Source organism: Schistosoma mansoni, chromosome 5 (assembly GCF_000237925.1).
Source record: "Schistosoma mansoni strain Puerto Rico chromosome 5, complete genome".
NCBI lineage: Eukaryota > Metazoa > Platyhelminthes > Trematoda > Strigeidida > Schistosomatidae > Schistosoma > Schistosoma mansoni.
In genome coordinates, this window is record NC_031499.1 from 3607805 (window position 1) to 3629425 (window position 21621).

Sequence of the window (21621 nt, forward strand, 5' to 3'; positions counted from 1 at the left end):
ATGATACAACCTGTCTCCTGAAGTCCAATCAGAACCACGGATCGTGTGATTCAAAGTCACATGTTTTAGTACTTAGTCATATATTCACAACAAGTACCGTTCAATATGTATACACTTTTTTTTATAAGAAATCCAATACTATTGTACTCATATCGAGTATTATGTTGATTAGCTTCTGTTGAGTTTTGAGTTTCTTTCAACTGATGCTTCAACATTCTTTGCGTTTCTTTGTAGTCAACGTGTAATTTATAATTAATAATAAGTATCATAATTGCCGAACAAGTTAATTACCCATCAGCTTGAAGATAAACGCTGTTGTTGATAGCTACAGGTTTTGGGTTTTAGTCTCATTCAGAATAGGAATAACACGGATGCAACCACATATGACTAATGAGTCATCAATAAGACTGGAGTTACATCCTGTATTTTATTATTTGACTACTACTCAAAATAACTATTGTTTTATAATATCTTGAATGGTGTTAAATTTTAGTCAAGAACTTTTCGATTTCATCTTCCGTCATAAAACACGTTTGTTGACTCAGTGAGTTGTTCATATAGATAAAAACCAATAGCATGGAAGATGTTAGCTTGGAAGTAGTGAGAAATTATCAGAGAATTTTTAGAAACTCAATGTATTCGAGTTGACTAGTGATCGATAAACCAAATCATATTTATGCATTTTACTAGGTAACCATCCAGGACATTACAAAATAACGGAAAATATTATGTCATCTTATTAAAATAAGCATCTAGACGTTTGTAGAATGAGTAATTGTTGCCACTTGTCAAGTAATAAAGCCTAATCAGCTTCAGTATAGGTTCTCCAGTAGGAAGCTGTGCAATAAAGTAAGTTATTTAGCTAAAAATGTATGAAACTACCAGTGTGATACCCTTAGACACCATGACAGGCTTTCACATAATTTTCACTGATGATTGGATACAGTTTAGATGGGGATTTGCATTTAAAGTAAATTCGTTGGTGAGAAAAAAATCTTTTACCACAAAATTTCCTCACATGCCCACGTGATTTGTTTTAACCTTTGGGCAGATAAACTATTCTAATCTTCCTACTTGTCCTATCATCTATATGTTTGACCATACCAATTACTCACATGTAACCTTGGTTAGTGATTTATACAATTGCGTATGCTAGTGCTTATGTGTCTGTATACGTACTTGTTTCTTCTTCATAAAAAGTTAACTATTTCTTCCACTTCAGTTCACATGCACTTCATCTCACCTCTTATCGTTCGTCAACATTATCAAATGTCTGAAATATATGTTCCTCAAATACTTGTATATTCGTCTTCTCATATCTAAGTTGCGATTAACAAGATACGTCTACAGAATATATATGAAGTCAATAGGATGTATATTTCATTAACACCAATATCATTTGATTATATAGAGTCAGATCCCAGACCCATAAACATTCACAATATCATAATAAATATATTTTTTGTTATATCCCAATGAATAGAAAAAATATATTTCTGGCAGTTCGTAACTTGGTGTAAGCCACAAGTTCAAAGAGTATTATTTAAACTTGTGTTAATTTATCTCGGTTATTTATTTACTATGAAAAAGTGGCTTACTTTAAGTCGCGAAACGTCAGATATACAATTTTCTGCTTATAGGGATATAACGAAAAATATATTTATTACTAACTTTCTATCCAATTCTGAATGTATTTGAAACTATCAAGTCCAAACTTGGCATTGTACCAATTCAAGATGCGAGCCGATGCAGATTTTAAATTATAGATTAAATAATGATAAAAATGACACGAATTCCTCTATATTCGAATTGTGAGCAATGGTATATTTCGAGTAAATACATCCAACTATTGATGCTTGTTTTGCAGTCTACCATAATTCTCATTTTAACTGTTGATAATTGGATTACAATATTGAAAATTACGGATTGATTCTGGAGTCATTACTGTAGAATTTTTGTTTACCATTTCTGTTTTGAGAAAACACATCAACATTTATTTCTGATATGATACACAGAAGTGATAGATTATTGGTTACTTCTTGACCTTGACTAACCCTCTGTTACTTGATTGAATAGTTAATTTCTTAACAACAGGCGTGATGCATTTCTAAGCTCTTGGTGAGGCCTACAACGGATTTACATCATTTCAAACTTCAAATTGTATTATCTACAAGGTCTGTGAGTTGTGATGATTATTCCTAATGTGTCACTTGTCAACGAATATAAGTTATTTCCGATTGTTGTTTACTGAACTGAAGCAATTTAATGCCCAATCGCATGTGATTTCTTTGTTTAGACGGTTTTGAATAGACAGTGATGTGATTCTGGACTTGATATCCACTACTAAGGTGAAGTTAAAGACTGATTTCAAAAAAATTTACCATTTTTATGTTTTTGTTACAAGAATTTATTTTATATTGGCTATATTTTACAGTTGAACAAATTTATCTATACCCAAATTTTCACTTTACGATTCTTTTAATCTATGTACAAAGGCATGAAAACAAAACTAATATGGCTCCTACTAACAATATACCACATACGTTAAAACAATCACTATTAGCCAATAAAAATCAAGATCCATTATGCATTGATTATCATATGTTAGCTGACATTTTACCGAAACCTCCCGAATTACCTATACCAAATGAACCGAATTTTATTCCAAATGAATTATATAATTTGACAATCAGTAAATATTACAATGGTATGAAACTTTGTGTGGATGATTATTCACAGGTAAAATTAGATTGCTCTTAGTGAATGTCGTTTACATTAATGGTTTTGTGAAATTAAAAGTAAACAAAAATATTTTAATAATTGAATTCATGAGTCGATTAAAGCTAGATCACTACGGAAAATGTAGAAGCACTGAAAAGTCGTTTCGTCCAGGTATGGGACTCCTCAGTAGTACGCATCCACGATCCTGCTCTCGGGATCTAGCTTTAACGAACTCATGAATCCGATCTCCACAAAACTCCCTTTCTGATAAAAGCAGTTTAGTGTAATTTTCAAGAAAATGAATTTCTTCTCTTGTTTTGTACTTGTGTGATAGAGTTACTTATAATAAAGGCACGTGATTATTGTTGCGGCCGTTTATTGGTTAACCTGCTCTGTTTTGCTTGTAGGCACAATAACCTACCATACTAGCGACACAGTGACCAATAAACAACATCAGAGACCTTAACACATAATGGTCCAAACGCTTTTCCTAACGCAGTGTCCAATCAGAGATCGAAGTTAGCAAATACATATCTTGTCTACGATGCCGCATTTCATTACAACTCAAGTACTCAAGCATGAGTTAACAGATCATAGTAAACGCTAAATAAGAAATTATATTTTACACACTTTTAAGCCTTAAGTGATAGAGGAGAATGGAACAAAGGACGAGTAGTTTATTAATAAGAGTTTAGGAATATCAAAGCGTTTAGCTACGGTTGATGAATCCAACTAAAACTTACGATTTATGTAGCATAGAAGTGTAATTATGCAGTCATTTGATAATTGTACAATAAAAATATTTACTATGATAATCTGTAGAATAGTTCCAAAAATTACAACTTTCTCAATATCTGCTTCGTTAGAACTTTAATGATTATGTATTTTTCACAATCGTTGAATTCATGTAATTTAAATATTACTAAAAGTCTTGTCTGGTGCCTTTCGCAGTCATTGGTGAGCATCATTGTGGAGTTAGTAATATCTTTTCAATGGCATTCTTGTTTTGAATGGTTCTTCAGTTGACAAAATTCCTGAAATAAAACCATGAAATTCATAGATTACTTCCGTTTCTAAATGTTCTTTACATTTTGGAATCGCTGTCTGTATCATTCGATTTTCTCTTTGTAATAGAGATTGGTTTAACTTATAAGTGAGAATCCTTTCTTGTTATCCCAATTGTATGATGCTCTATGTGTACATGACCGAATCAGAGACATGAAGCCATACAGTAACTATCAGATCCCATTAGAATTAGGGTTCTGATTGATGACTAGGCATGTGATATTGATCAGTGGATCTTCAAGACATAACATTAGACATGAAAACGGTCTCAGTAGGTTAAAAGTTAAACGGTTAATATGAAACCCTAAGGTCCGATACTAGGACATAACTTCCGTCTTGTACTTCCTTGTTTACGATGGTTACCCAACGAACAATTTCTTTCTACATATTACCTATTTATATTATAGTTAATATTCACAATTCTATTGTTCTAATTTTCTTTTCTCTTTTATAATTATAGACAGAAACTACTGAAATACTTGATTTAAATGAATTAAAACATAAATTAAACAATATACTACTTATAATTAATGAGTACCCAAAGCAAATAAATCAAATAAAAAATGGATCAAATTATCAAATGAAATTAATCATTGATGAGATTAGTTTAAATATTTATAAAATGATACAATCACGTTTATATAATTTATCTAGATCATATAATAAATCTATTGAACAAATACGTGGTACATGTCGAACACAATTAGCTAACACAATTGCTATTTTAAATGGATTAATGAATACTGCTAAACGATATGATAGAACAGCAATTGAAGTTAGTTATTTAATTTGCTAATTTACTTAATGAATGTATAATACTCACTTGGTATTGTTTGTTTGAATCTTCCTATTGATGTTTAGGACTGTAATTGATCAGTCTCTTATTGGTATATGTTCATATTGTGCGTATTGCCCTAATTCACAAGCATTATGAGCAAAGATGGATAGTGACTAACAATGGAATCCAGGACGCGTGTTTCGTCCTATTTGGGACTCGTCAGCTGAATGTACATGCATCTCGAATAGGACGAAGAGTGCGTCCTGGATTCCACTGCTAGCCATTATATATCTTTGTTTATAATGAATGTATAATAGTTTCAAGGAAACTTGAAAATCATGAATTTCTCATGCTGTAGAACCATTTATGAGGATTGCAGAGTAGTTGAATCCATGAGTCAATTGGAGCTGGACCACAACGGAAAACCTGGGTACGCTGGATGGCTGTTTCTTCCTATTGTGGGACTCCTCAGCAGTTCGCATCCGTGAGACTGATAGATCGTGTTTTCGAATCTCGTGAAGCGGGATCGTGAATGCGCATCGCACTACAATAGGACGAAACAGCCGTCCAGTGCTTCCATGTTTTCCATTGTGGTGTAGCTTCAATTGACTCATGAATTTAACAATAAAATTACTAAAATATTCACAAAACACCTGATTGCAGAGATATTTTAAATTGTATACGTTGATAATAAGTGATTCATCGGTTGATATGATCAATCTACGATGATAAATACTCTTCGATTAATTGGTTGTTTTTTTTCAATTACCTCAGATAGTTTTTATCCTATCGGTAGCAGATATTGAAAAGAAACAGTAATAAAAGAATGGTGACTAACAGTAAATTAGTAATTTGTGGGCCTCCGTATTTAATTACAAGGTTTCTAACATCATGTTATGTAATATTTGTTTAATTCTTATCATTATACAGTAGTTGATGTGATCTTATATACTTTTGGTATGTCGAACAGAATGAAACAAGTAATCCTTGTAACAAGAAAAGAAAAGAAAATATTACATTCAATAACGACTTATTAAATAATTGACAGCTATGTTGTAGATCAGTGTATACGAGAAATTCGTAAACGGAGTTTGTTGTGATCGTTGAAGCTTATTACAGATTGAATCCTAGTTAAACTACCATGAAAAACTAGAAAGCATTATATAGCTACTTTGTCCTAGCAGTGGACTCTCCTGTCTATTCATGAACCCTTCATGGATCAAAATCGGAGCCTTTAATTTTCATTTCTTTTATACTCATCGGAGTTATAGACAAGAGGAACTCTTGAATAAATATACAAAAACTCAGAATTAAAGTTTTAATGAAACCTGGAAAAACTATCAAGATATTTAAGAGAAATTGATAACCGTTGATGAATACAAAGCACTAAAAGAAACATCTCTTTGATATTAGATCAAGTGTTTTGGTGAGGATAGTGAAGACTCCAAGGATGATGCAAAGTCAAGATGATTCTCAACTAATTTTGTTGATGAAAACACTATGTATTACATCTCTTATGTTTTCGGGCTACTGAATCATTATACGTTTCATCACTCACATACTGGATTTCTTAATGTTTTCTGTGCACAAAATTCTAGCGTATATCTTAATGGTTGAGAAAACTGTTTATAATACACGAAACAGCAAGATAACAGAAAGTTCATATTTATGAGAAATTCTAGGAATTTTTCGAATTGTGGGAATAGAGCTAGAATGACGATAAGACTAAAATTAGGGAGTATTTTGAGGAAGAATGGGATTATTCTAATTCATGCTTTGGGAAATGACGTTTTCATAACCTTAGTTTAGAAATTTATGGGAAGAACTAAATTATTTTGTCGTTTTATTTGTATACCACTCACTTCAGCGATACGAAGTATTAACCGTGTAAGTTCTATTCACATAATACGTGTATTTCTTACTAAAATATTGTTCAGTTTTGATGAATGCAGCTTCTAACTTCTCATACTTTATGATCTGAAAGCACTCAACACGTGTCTCTATGTTCCCTATTCAGTCCTCGATCTAGTCGTGGATTCCCACTGCTGATGGTCCTGTACTAAAGTTAAACAGATGCCTAGTGTCCCATGATTTTCAGTAATTATCTATCTAGGAATAATTTATGACGTTAACTACGAGAATTATGAAACTAAACTGTTGAATAGTTTTTCCAATGGTTCGGTTAGTAATGAACATTTTTTCTAGAATTCACTTCGTGATCGAATTGTGGAATTAGAAACTGTCTTACAACAAAATGAACTAGATATGAAATGTCTACAAGAAAAATTCAAAGAACTAGAAGACAAATACGACTCATTAAATCTTGAAATGCCAAATATTGTTATTTCAAGGAGTTCCTCAATGGAATTATTGCCAACACGAGCCATTCCACCTATTGCTGTTGTACTGGTTCATGAAGACAAATCCGTACAAGTCGATTCTTTTGATAGAAAGAAGGAGTCACTGGAAAAAGAAAGAAATGGTTTATTAGAGCAGATTGAGGTCAGTTTTGTTCTTAACAGATAAATTATTAGCTTTGACCAGTAACAATTCAGGTGTCTTAATTCCTTATGGTCAGATTGGTTTCATCAGAAAAATTCATATGTACATACTTCACATAATTTCAGTACTGAAACTCGTCTAATAAAGTATGCAGCCTAACTGTCATTTTCCATGGAACATAACGGTAATATACTGTATTAAATGTCATGGCACTAAATTAGACAATATATTATGAAATAAATGTTCAGATGTTGTTACTGATGAACATAACTCTAAACTCAGTAGATTTAGCACAATCTCTTTGCAAATTATTATTCATCATCAGATCACACTTGAGATCAAGCGGTATGTTACCTGACAAATATCTCAGTCGTATTACCTCTAATTGCATGATTCAAGTTCCAGTCCAATATACGTTTCAAGAAAATATAAATTAGTGAAATAAAAACGGAAAAATTATGAGGAGTTCAGAAACTTAAAATTAGAGGAAAGACAAAGATTGGATGCACCTATGCCATTGTAAACGATGCTGAACCATGTCATTCAAAGTCTCTAACCACCGGTTACGATAATCATGCAAACCCCAGCCAGATGGTCTACATCTACTAACATAGCTCGATCCCGTAGTTGATAACGTCAAGGACTGATGGAATGTTTTGGTTTGGCTACCCCTAGCTTTCTTCCACCTTACTTCTACACCAGACAACATAGCCCATCTAAGTAGGCGGGAGTTGGGCATACTTATCACATGTCCTAACCTCAGTTGATTAAGATTCATTGCCTTATCAATCGATGTACCATCATTGCCTAGCACCCCATCCTTTACTTAGTCATTACTTACTCGGTGGTCTCAAAATACACAAGAAATTTTTCGAAGATAACTATCTAGAGCTGCATAGTTTTTATTGGTGGTTTAGCTACCTTCAATTCATGATTTCATCTATGTAAAGCAATAATAATGCTCAAAAATCAAGTATAATGATAACATTGAACCTTATGCTACAAATAGTTTTTCTAATACTCATGTTTATGATAGAGTTTTGTTCTCTGAGCTGGATGGTTTGGTCGTAGAGCTTTCATCGTCCTTCTGAACGACATCATCAGCACAAACTTCGGGTAAAACATTTAGATCCTAGATATTCACATTTGAATTAGTCATATTTTCTTGTAATATATCTGTATAAATTATCCAACAATACATATTAATAATAATACTAATTGACTATGAATATTTATTTGAATACTTTTCAATTTTTTCAGGTTCTTAAATCTGCTTTAAGTGCTGTCCAATCACAAGCAAGGTCATTAACTGAACAACATGACCAATCAGAACGAAGAATTAATGAATTAAATAATCAATTGAATGGATTTAAAACAAATTATATGAAATTAGAAAAACAATTAATTGATAAAAATAATGAATTAACAACATTTAAACAAAAAGTTATATCAAGTGAATCACGATTTAATGAAATAATAACATCAATGAATAATTTAAGAATAGAGAAAAGTCAATTAGAACATGATTATAGAAATAAACATGATAGTGAAATGGTGAGATTGATTTAATGAATGAATTGAAATATTCCTTTTTTCCTTTCTACTACTTACTTACTTACTTTCGCCTGTTACCCCTCGTGGAGGAGAATAGGCCGCCCACCAGCATTCTCCATCCAACTCTGTCCTGGGCAATCCTTTCCAGTTCTTCCCAGTTGTTATTCATCCTTTTCATATCTGCTTCTATTTCCTGGCGTAATGTGTTCTTTGACCTTCCTCTTTTCTGCTTCCCTTCCTGATTCCAAGTTAGGGATTGCCTCGTGATGCACATTAGTGATTTCCGTAATGTATGTCCTATCCACTTCCAACGTCTTTTCCTAATTCCCTTTTCAGCTGGAAGCTGGTTTGTCCTTTCCCATAAAACGCTGTTGCTGATAGTATTCGGCCAGTGAATGTTGAGTATTTTGCGTTTCCTCTCTATGGTATACTACTATTATAATACAGTACTAAAACTGATCTAGGTGACTGAGTTTATAATATAGATAGATTGAATACTCAGAAGATTCGCTATACTAGATTCATGTTATATAAAATATATTAATAAAAGATCAAGAACAGAGAACTGGAATAATACAAGACAAAATTGTAAACAATTACAAACAGTTACTTGTAATAAGTTCTCAGTGGAAAGGAATAAAAAGGGAAGTACTTCACATATTTGATAGTCAGTAAGTTGAGAGCGTTTTTTGTCCACGCTCGTTGACCAATCATATTCACTTTCACTATCACATATCAATGATCTACAAATGATGAATATGTAAGTTCTAGTCAAATTTAGGTTAGTGTAAACTATAGTAACTAATTAAGGATTTATAGTCTTCATTGAGAGATTGATAACCTCTGCTCATAAAATCAGCTCATAGTCGATCACAATTGTGTAGATTCATTCACTGTTAATCTTCATATAGATTGTGAATTTCAGTATTCCTTCATAAGTATCTTCCAATTACGTCTTTTCTAATAATACAATACACTTCCCAATAACTGTGTTTGGATTGTACCCATTAAACTAAATGATTTGACAATAAAGTGTACGACAGTTTATATTGAAAAATCAAATGGCTGTCTTGATTAACGACATTCACCATCAAGGCATTTATTGGTAGGATAACGTTTAATAGATTCTCAGAAGGATTATGAATGATTAACTATTAGAAACATTATTTCCTTGAAATAATGCTTATGATTCTCTTTTACACCAATGGGACACTAAATTGCTTATGACAAATAATGAACGACCTATCTGAGTGCATGATCCACTCACCCTATACTAGATATCCAGTCACTACTGTCCTACAAGGCTTCAACACAGCTCAAATCGAGAACAAGTGATTCATCTGACTAGTATATCTATCAGAAAGCAATCAACAACTGATATTTAAGTAAGTACAAAGGGTAAGGAAAGATCTACATGATACATTATTGTAATGGGCGGTGTCCGAATAACGCACTGATACGCGATATGCTACGCGTTAACCCCCCGATTGACTACTTGAACGAGAAAGTGTATCGGACTACCAAATGAAATACAAAAATACACATTCATATATATGGCACCCTATCCTTAAGAATTCAATCTGTTTCTTAGTCAATGAAATGTCCTTGTCCTTTAGGTCACTTCTGATTGCGGTCGACTGATCTTCTCATTGGGCTACTTCTGATTGGCTTACCATATCATACATCAAATGCCTATCTGTCTAGGAAAATAAGCAATCACTTTTTTTTCTCCCTCACACAACATTCATAAAATATGGAACCAAATGAAGCACAGAAAAAGAAATCCCATATAGATCTATGTTATGCTGAAATTATTAACTATTCGTCTCAACTCACTCAACAAGACACATCATACATGAGAAGCATGAACGCTGTAAAATCGATCTTCATCAAAACAATCATTTGTATAAAACATTAAGAATGCAATGTAAATACGAAATTCCTCTCATGACCAAAAAGACTGGATGTTTGCAGTTTAAATTTAACTGAATCTTGGTAAATCTAATTTAAGCTTTTATGGATGGAATTGTCATTATACTTCCTGAAAGTATGTAAATTCATGATTTCAAATAGTTCTCGCAAATTGATATAAGTGAGAATAGAGACAACATGAGATGCTTACTGTCCATTAACTTCATCGTTCAACTTTAAATACAGTTAATGTAGTTAACAGACATGCTCATAAGTTAAAATAAAACTGTTATGTTTACGCATATGCTTAACTGGTGAAAAGGATTTATTTGACTTCCAAAATATATCAAAATGGTCTACCAACACCCTACTTTTTATATGATTTATATAAATCGAACTGAATAGTATTTATTATCAATTAATCAATCACTGTGTGAACATATATTTACAATATCATACTATTAAGTGTCTGTAACCAACAGAAATAACTAAATGACCAAATTATGTAATTATGTGATTAAATGTCATAGATGATGAGAGAAAAAAAACATTTTCATACGTCGTTTGAACTCCAGTCGGTTAAGTCATTTTTCTCCATATCAGATACTTGTCTCATTGTCTTGATTTCTGAGACTGGTGTTATATCAGAAGGGCTATGATATTCGATGAGTTGATTTCTAATTGATACGTTTAACAGTAACAATAAATTTGGTAACAGAGGACCCTTTGAAAACTGAACCGAAATAGTATGCCTATGGCATAATGTTATGGTTTATGGTTTGATTACTATACACTCATCAAGTTTTACCAACCGATTGGGAATAAGAGGAAAACTCTGTATTGTACTTGGCCATACTCTCAAAGTGTGGATGAAGTTATTCAAAGTCATACGTATCTTGAGTCCACAAACCGACCTAAGTTAGACAATCACTGAAAACCTAGGAGCACTGGACAGATTTTTGTACTGGTATGTGACTCCTCAGATGTTTATATCCTCGACTTCGCAACCCAGGTCCTTCAGTCCCGCACGTGAACACTTAACCTCTTGACCACTGAATCGCCAACCAATGGTGTAAACTTCTATCTTCAACCAGTTTGCAAATCTAAAAGCTATCAGACTAACTGAGATTTTGGGTACCCACCTTAGTCAAGTAAACAATTCACTTAGTATACGTGACCATCACTTACATCCGACTTACGATAAGTCATTGAGCGATCATGTGGTTGTGCGCTAATAACTGCTTTTGCATCACTCTCTACCTTTGTAAGTCATAGTATAAACTGCTCCGTCCAGTCGTTTTTTCGCTGGTCCCATATTGCCAGTGAACATGTGGTTGTTTCAATCTGTAAACATTCCCGTTATCTATACAACATTTCTAATGTTTACTGTGTTTCTTCAACAGCACGGATGATCTTATGGGTATTTTTCCTTCATATCAATAAAAAGGCCAGTTTTTACACTTTTTCGTGTTTTTAAGGATTTATCTACGTAAAAACGTCAGTCAATTTTATCTCAAATTACTTTTTAGATGTAGAGATCTTCCAAAAACTCTTTGATAAAGTGCTGAGATAATAGGTCAATGTAAAGAACAATTGATCTAATCAGCATACATCACAAAGTCTTCTAGAAAATAGATGAATTATATTATCATACTCTGATTAGGTGATTATTTATTCTATTACGAATTTTAGCACTATTGTAGGAGATTCCAATGGTGTAAGGATACTAATGAATCTATTAATAATTATTTTCTGCAAATTAGTCAACTTTAAAGTAAAGTTCATATTTTTGTTGAGCAGATTTTCTCCAATTTCGGATTTAAGTGTAAAAGCAATCTTGGTTATCTAGTAGCAACCTTGCCCCCCGAATACCCCGGTACTACAGAGAGTGGGGAGAGTCAGCTCTCCCTCACGAAATACTCTCACATGACCACGCGTATACAGACACTACCACAGCAGCCCTACTCACTGCCTTCTCGCAGTGGAGGGGTTGTTTACGAAACTGAGAGGACGAAAAGCGAATATTTGGTGCCTTAACCGGGTTGATGGACACGGGGCATACACCTAGGGTAGTTGAGGAACCATGATTCCAAACCAATGGTGCACGTAGGCTTCAGGATCTTGAGGGAACAAATGGCATATGAACCTATTGTTAGTCACCGGCTACCATGGGACTTCATCTCCAAACGTTGTTCTACTACCTTGTGGATTAGACCTCTGGGTCAAAGGCTCTAGGAGTGGCTTCCCAAGAAAACCATTTGCTTCAGTTTGGGCATCCGAACAGTATCCCATCACTTACAAAATCTAGTGATTTGTGTGACGCATATCTATTTGGTGCTTCCTTGTACCAATGTTTATGTGCTTAAATAAATAAATAGGAGCGACCGACAAATCCGTATCACTATTCAAGTAGTAGTTGTTATTAATAATTAGCTTAAATCTACTATAGCATGAAACTACTTCATCAATATTCAATGTTTTTGACAAAATAAAGGTGATAAATTGAACACTCTAAGTTCTTTTTCTCCGTTTTACAGTTACAATTAAAACAACAATTAGATGATTTATTAAAAAATAAAGAAATATTAGAACGTGAATGTGATTCACTTCGTAATGAATTAGCGCGTTCAAATCAAAAACCAAAAGTTCTAGAGCCAATTACTGAAAGCTCAAGTGCTTCTGCTCTCCGTGAACAAGCTCTTATAGCTGAAGTAAGTTAAACCATATATATATATAATTTGTCATTTATCAGTGAAATTATGAACCAATCTAAGTTGTACCACTACTGAAAACCTGGATGCACTGGACGGCTGTCTTGTCCTAGTTTTGGAATCGTCAACAGTGCACATCCACGACCTTGCTCACGAGAATAGGACCCAGGTCTTTCTGTCTCGCACCCAAATTCTTAACTTATAGACTACTCAGTCAATATCCAACGGTGTCCACTCCTTTCAGATTTTTAATGGTGGTCTAACTTAGATTGGTTCAGGATTACAATGAAATTCAACAGTCTCCACAACCCCTCACTGATTATTGTCAAATATTAATTGGTATTTGTCAACAATCAACTAACAGAAACCCGGGATTACTTTTTGTGTTTTTAAGTGAGAGACTTTCAGAATAATATTCTGTAGGTACTTTCACCATGAAATGACATAACCTGGTATAAATTTGAAAACTAGAAATACATGGAGACCGTTTTCTTACTGTGGGTACTAAGCAGAAGGAAAGTGCGCTTAGTGAAATTACAGGATATTTATGCAATATTTACGCCTAGTCTTCAGTCGTCCATTCCCATTCTGTTGTGTTCTTTGATCCAAGTTAGTTCTGGACTGTCCTCTCTCACTTCTCTTCTGATCTCTAAAATATTTTTCATACGCTGTGCTATATGACCTCCTAGAATTCTTCTCTTCAGCTGTTGACAATAGAGACTTCCACGCAACGTTTCACTACATACTATTTATAAACAATCTTACGGGTAGTATGCAGCACCCTAGTACCTATCGTTCAGCAGTGCTCAACTACTTTACCAGTAGAAATGGAACATAAAACCTTTAAATATCACTGCAAGCACCTAACGTTTATTTAACTAAGTTAGGATCTTTGGCCCCATTGTAAATACCTGTTGGAATCATGAGTACTACACACTACTGAGGAAACTCATATTAGGACACAACAGTTTTCTAGAACTTCATGGCTTTTAGTGACTCCTTAACTGATTCCAAATCACGATAAAAACTATATAAAAACTAAAATACTCTTAACGAAACCTCTTAACCAACGTACATACCTATGAGCTAAAATGTTTTAAAAGTACAGGAAGTTTTTACAAAATTTCTTTCTCATTCCCCATCGGCTACTACGTCAACTTGCTAATTAGCTTATTTAGCTAACCAATCAATCAATCATATTGAGGAAAAAACAGTATAAAATAAGCACACATTTTTATTAAAAGGAAATAGACCAATATGATCCAAAGCTTACTTTTATTGAATATCTACTAAAATCTTAACTTTCTATCATCTTTTTTTCTAGATTATTCGTTTACGTCGAGATTTAAATCGTTTACAAGAAGCTTCAGAATCAAGAATTCGATGTTTGAGAAACAGAGTACAAGCAATTAGTGAGGAAACATTTAAACGACATACATTAGAAATGAAAGTATCACAATTGCATACTGCTGCATTAAAGTATGCAAATGAATTTGGCCAACTTACATCTTCAAATAAACCATATAATCATATTGGAGAAGACAAAGTAAGAAATACTGGTTTACTCCCTATCTATCAAATCATTTTCGACATCTTTGACATATTATTAGGATAAGTTAGATGGTAGAATCTCGTCTCATTTACTGTAAAGTTTTGGTCATTACCAATTATCTCGGAGTACATGTCAACTGACTAGCTATCACGTCACAACTGCCCTATTTACGAGTAAGAATGAGTGTGAGAGTCGAGTTTTCTGTTCAACACCATCGTTTACTTCAAATTTTTTGGCTGATAAACACCTTGATTGTTTTGTATCAAGAAAGCTGAATAGTTTTAACCCGCTTTCGAATATTTGTTATCACTTTTATAATATTGATTATCACTGGCAGTGAAATCTCGGATCTATTCTATGTAGAATATAACTCCATTTCAGTGTTCGTGTTCGTACTGAGAATAAAACCCAGCACAGTTATCTTTTTCGGCGGCAATATAATATATATTGAGATACTGATTCAGATAGCCATCTATTGTGACGTGTGGTGTCCGAAATCCGATACTGATACACGGTATACTATGCGCTAACCCCCCAACTGAATACTTGAGCGAAAACGAAAAAGTGAGCGAGGAAGTGTATTGAACTACCATATGAAATGCACAAACACTCATCCCTATATATCCCACACTGTCTTTGGGAAATTGATCCCAATCAAATGCACTTGACCTTAGGGTCACTTCTGATCGCAATCAATTGACTTTTTGTTACTTCTGATTGGCTCTCCAAATCACTATCAACTTGTTTAATCAGTGTATAATTATTTTTTTAGAATTTGTATTTACTGTTGTCTTTAGAGCCGTGTACATCTTCTTGCATCGTTTAAAAATGATCAACCTTGTAGATCCTTATATTTGTTACTCTAACAATTAGAACAAAGGGACTCGTTATGCTTCGTTCATTACAGAAATAGTAGAACCATTGGGAAAAACATTAAGTTTTCCATGATACCATACATTCATCATAATACTTCAAGACTTCTCATAGGTCAGTAGTAGCCTAAACTTACAAGCCTTGACAACCTCCTTTTCAGTTTTAAACATAAATCAGAGTTTATCTAAATTCAGTATACGAAACTCGCATTTTTATTCATGCTATTAACATGTAACTTAATAACAAGTCATTAGGTGGAATGAGTTCGTTTCATCCAATGAATTCTGTCAATTTCGCTTTGTTCGAATTCTTCAAGTGATTAACCAAATGAATTAAAACAAACATAATTATAGTATATCGTCGCAGAAATATAACTTACTCATTTCTATTTTTATCAGAAGGGGTTTTGTGGAGATTTAGAATTTTCATAGTTGCAAGCGTGAGTCAATTGAAGCTAGACCGCCAAGGAAAATCTGGAACCACTAGACGGCCGTTCCGTCCTATTGTGGGACTCATCAGCAGTGCGTATCCACAATCTCGCCTCATGAAATTCGAACCCAGGAAGTACCAGTCTCGCGCCAGAGCACTTAACCGATAAACCACACTGGGCCGGCATCCAACGGTGTTTATGTCTAACTTTAGCCAATCCACGAAGTTTGAGCAACCGTTCACCAATTGTCTTCAGTGAGTTATCTCATAACAGAAGTGGTTCGAACTCCACTAGTCACTGCTTCTCACTTTCATTTTCTAAACGCCCTAATAATAAAATATTATGTAAGTAAGCTTGAAAATGTTGCTGGATTTCTTCCTTGTCTAAATCTCAGCTCAATTGTGATAAATGACTTTTTAAAGTGTAGCTAAACTTATCACGTATCCATTATTTATATAAATGGAAACTTTTTTACATCTAAATTTATATTACATTTGATTTGTTTCCATTTTTCTTTCATTTAAGACAAAATGTAAAGAGGCCAATCTGTTCCCCCTACCACCAATAACATTACCAATATCGAATAAAATTTCTCATCAAAATACAATGGAATTAGGAAATTCATTAAGATCAACACTATCTTCGTTTGTACGCACTAATTAGTTCACTTATGTATTTATTCATATAAATTGTTATTCTACTTATATATTATATTAGAGTAGTATAACTTTATTTGCTGATTTTGAGTGACGATTGTATTGTGGTGTGAGTTACTGATATCTACATAAGTAGTATATGGTGATGGTCGGGCATTGAATGTATTTCAGTAGAAGATCGATAAAGAGAGAACGGGAACAACACGCAATTGGTACGCAAATGCATACACACTTATAATCGGAGACTATGGATGGATATTTGCAGAAGAAACAGTCAAACTGAGACAATTGATTGTTATTTTACAAATTAACTGTTCACTATATGGTTCTCATATTCAAATGAGATATTGTGCTTAAATACTTTCGATTGTCCCCACTCGTGTTCCTTTTCACTACAGTATTTCCACTTTAAATGATAATGCTTTCTGTGTAAAATGCCAAATCATTTCAATTAATCAATAATTTGAAGTATTGTTTGTATGATTAAGTTTATCTGATCTAGATTCAACTTATTTGTCTTTTTTTATAATTCTATGGTTTGTATATTTTATTGTAGCCCCCTAGAATATGATAAACGTAGATTTCAGTTTATTTTGAAAGTCTCAACACTATTTGTCGATTTACCGAGATTTTTTACATATACATGGCTTAATTAGTTACGGAATATGTTTAGAAATTGGGAAGGCTTGTACTGTTTTCATTCTATATTAACATGATCATCTAAAGACAATGTCTCCAGTTTTGATAATTTACTGTCCATAACGAAGTAGGGAAGCTTATAAAGTGTCACATTATTAACTCTACTGAGGGCTTTGAAACAGTGAATAAAGTCAAGGTTTCAGCCTTCATGTCTAGATTCTGAATCACAATGATAAATGTATATATACCGATGAATTCAGTATATCAATAACAACTCCCTATTCATTTTTCAATCTCTTTATTCGCATATCTTGTTGATTAAGCGTATTGAACTTTTTTGGATTGTAACAAAATATGATACCAATTAATGTGAAAAGATTAGTGTGAATATCTTAATCCTATAAATAGTTATTCACTTTCAAAATAACTCAATTATAACTCTAACATTGAACAGAATGAATCCGAATTCTATAGGTAGTATTAACCTCCTTAAACACAGTAAATATATCTTAGTGACAGCTAAATAAAGGTTATAGGTCCAGATCTTTCTATTGATTAACTTTGACTACTTAACCTTGTTTTCACTGTACAAAACTTAGAAAAACTGATAAAAGACACTAGCAAAGATCGATAATAAATTTTACATAAAATAACATACTTTTGGAAGTCAAATAACATAATGACAGAATGTAGTAGTGAGGCAGACATTGCTTATCCGTAATATAACTAACTATATCATCATAATCTAATTCAATGACGAATAATTAAGCAGTAACCAGAGTCAATAACAACTATGAAATCCATACTTAATGCAACAGTATAAATTATTAGAGAAATATAATCGAGCTCAATGACCCAGATTTACTTAAAATAAAAAACGCTTTCACTACACTTTATTAACGCTTATTGATCAAATGTTATCACACTTTACATTAAGTAAGACACAAATATACACTCTTCATTTAGTTTAGTATAAATAAGTTGATTACTTAATTAAACTTTATCCAGAAACATCTATATAGTATGACTTATCATTGTATCAAAACAACAAAAGGAACCATTTACCACGCTTATGATACAATACATCTTGCAATGCATTCTAAAAGAACCAACAATCCAAGATAAATATAGAGTGACTCATTAAAGAAAGCAACACGAAGATAACAATGTCAAACTTCATTGTTCCTACATTCCCATACTAATTGGTTCCTGTTCTCATTCTTTCCCCCTAGATTTTCCTGACCTGCTGCCAGACATTCTATTCCTGACTAGCGTTATATACTACTTATGTCGATATAAGTCGCACACATCATACCAACTAGCACCTTAGTTCCAGGCCCGCATTGGCGTCCGCAGAACAGCACCCTTACCCCCACCCTGGTTTGCAGCCACACCAAATGTAGTAAATGAGAACACAAGTGGGGACAATCGCATGTGTTTGAACACAAAATTACAGAACATCTCAATGAAATCTGAGGACCGTACTAATCATTCTTTGTTCTCGTCCTCTCCTTCTTTGATCTTCTTAACCTTCTGCCTCCAGGCATTTCACCTTCGACTGATGATACATACTACTTATATTTATTGACATCAGTAATACACACAATATAGTCACATAAATAAACGGGACAAAAATAATATTTAAAACAGAAAGAAGTGCAAAAAGGAAAACTATTTAAAGCTGTTAAATAAGAAGGAGAAACAAATAGGGCAATAAATGGATATCATATTTTACAAACCTTATCAACAGTAAACTTTGTTGGAATCATTATCAAGTAGTATGGTGTAATATAAATAAAAAAAAGACAATGGAGAGTTAAGAAAGTCTTGAGTTGTGAAAAATAAAACACTGAACACCAAAAAAAGGAACAGGTTTTTTCACAGTTGAAATCATGAGTCAATTAAAGCTAGATCACCATGGAAAACCTGGAAACACTAGGCGGCCGTTTCGTCTTATTATGGGACTCCTCAGCAGTGCGCATCCACGATCCCGCGCTCACGAGATTCATATGCTCACTAGTGATTGACATCAAGGGATATTTCCTGGAGTTCTAGTTAGAAGTAGTGACCAGTGGAGTTCAACCAGGTCTGTTGGGAGATAACAACTCACTGAAGACAATAGTGGATGGTTGCTCGATTTCGTGGATTGGTTGAAGTTAGACATGAACACCGTTGGATACCGTCTCAGTGGTCTGAAGGTGCGAGACTGATAGGCCCTGGGTTCGAATCTCACGGGGCGGGATCGTGAATGCGCACTACTGAGGAGTCCCACAATAGGATGGAACAGCCGTCCAGTGCTTCCAGGTTTTCCTTGGTGGTCTAGCTTTAATTGACTCATGATTTCAATTATAAAAATACTGAAATATCCACAAAACCCCTTCCGAAGTTTTTTTCACTCTTAAAATGGTGTTAACATTCGATCGAACCCTACTTTACAATCTTTCTAATTTACCAATTAACACATGGGAACTATGAGTTGAGCATGACATTTAAAAACAGAATTCTTATTCATTCGAATACATACTACTCAGTTGTTTTCTTTTTTGTTAATGGAATTCAACAGTGTAAATAAATCTGTTATGTTACATATATGTGCTAAATAATTTATAATTTATATGTGATAATGAAGTTGCATAGATATTGTCTTTCTTTCTTTTTTATTTACATTAATTAACACATTTTCAAGCAAGTCACTAGTGAGCATATAATAATTATCAGTATAGGGTTGTGAAGATGGATTTGTTGGAGTCCTAGTGGAAAGTTATGACCAGTGAAGTTCAACTGTATCTTGTGTGAGGTAGTTTATTGACTGAAGACAATGGAGGACGATTGCGTTATATTGTGGATTAGTTGAAGTTAGATATTAACACCGTTGAATGTCGGCCAAATGGGCTAGAGGTTAGGTGTTTGCGTGCGAGACTGGTGTTATACTTTTTTAATTTAGTTATGTTATTTATGTAACCTGATGAACACTATGTTGTAGTTTTGAGTTGTATAGGAGTAAGCATGTACAGTTTTAGAAAATAAAATTCATGTTAGGTAACTATAAGTATAATAATAACGATTCTGAACCTTGGTTTAGTGTTAGTTTAGAATCATCAGCAAGTGGAATCTAGAATTTTGGGGGAACTGATGTCCCCTGAGAGAAATGTCCATTTTCACAATCTATGAGATTATCTGTGATATCAGCTCACACTGCTTATCAGTGTGTACCCACAACAACCCTCATGAAGCAATTCAACCCCTGAGTTTTATGTTTAAAGGAGCCATATATAAATTCCACTGTGGAGTTCAAAATTAGAGCAGAATAGCTCCCCAATATTTTTAAGTTTTTAATGATTATCTAGCTAAAATCAGTCAATCACATACTCTAGTTGGTAAAAATTCAGAAAAAGCCTTCTCTACTGATAGCTCAAACCAATTTACAACTTTTCTGTAGAGTATTTTTAGATCTCCTCTTTTTACTTAAGGCGTTTGAACTAACACCTACTGTTATATCTGTGGAGTTGTTTAAGTGACTTGGTACTGAAAACCTCAAATCCGACAACATACAGTAAAAAAAAATAAAGACAGTTGATATAGATTTTTTTGACCCTCAAAATAAATCATGCTAATATCTGGATATATTACTTTTTAGATGATTTATTTAAGCCTGTTACCCCTCGTGGAGGAGCATAGGTCGCCCATCTGATCAGATTTCACAATAGCTTAACTTCCTCTTCTCATTCTATCTTATCATCTATCTACTTAGGTTATTAAACTGGAAATAAGATCTTGAATTTAATTTAGCCTGACGTATCATTTACCGTCATGGATAAGAATTGGTTAAAATATTTCACTACGTTATATCTGTACATGCATTTCGAGGGTGAGTAAACTATGTATCTAGTGTAAAACCATAACTTGAGTTTCGATAATAGTACAGAATATTTCCAGGTAATCACCAATACTGTACATTGATACTGATACTTCTAGTGAACAGTATCTAAAGTCCAGATGCATTGCACCAAAATATGATACAACTATCCAGATTATTAGGGAAACCGAGAAACAAATGGTTATTTAAGAAAAATTCAGGTCACTGAACTCAGTGGTAAGTAGTATACGATTAGGCGGTTGATAAATCTCACTTTTTCTCGCCACTCAAAACATTTTTATTATCATAATATAAAAGAAGAGATAGTCTTCACTAAGTCGCGTAAGAAGTGGTGTATTTAATTTCAATTTTC

The 21621-nt window shown here is 33.5% G+C and overlaps 1 protein-coding gene across 1 annotated transcript; it reads left to right on the plus strand.

The window, feature by feature from the left end:
* Nucleotides 1–2492: 2492 nt before the first annotated feature.
* Smp_045600 (hypothetical protein) lies at nt 2493–16760 on the plus strand (the record flags this gene model as incomplete). Its single annotated transcript, XM_018797666.1, has 6 exons — nt 2493–2739; nt 4247–4561; nt 6770–7066; nt 13069–13242; nt 14567–14788; nt 16623–16760. Exons 1-6 carry the CDS (start codon nt 2515–2517, stop codon nt 16758–16760), a joined length of 1371 nt encoding a protein of 456 aa, XP_018652685.1. The 5' UTR covers nt 2493–2514.
* Between the last annotated feature and the right edge of the window lie 4861 nt (nt 16761–21621).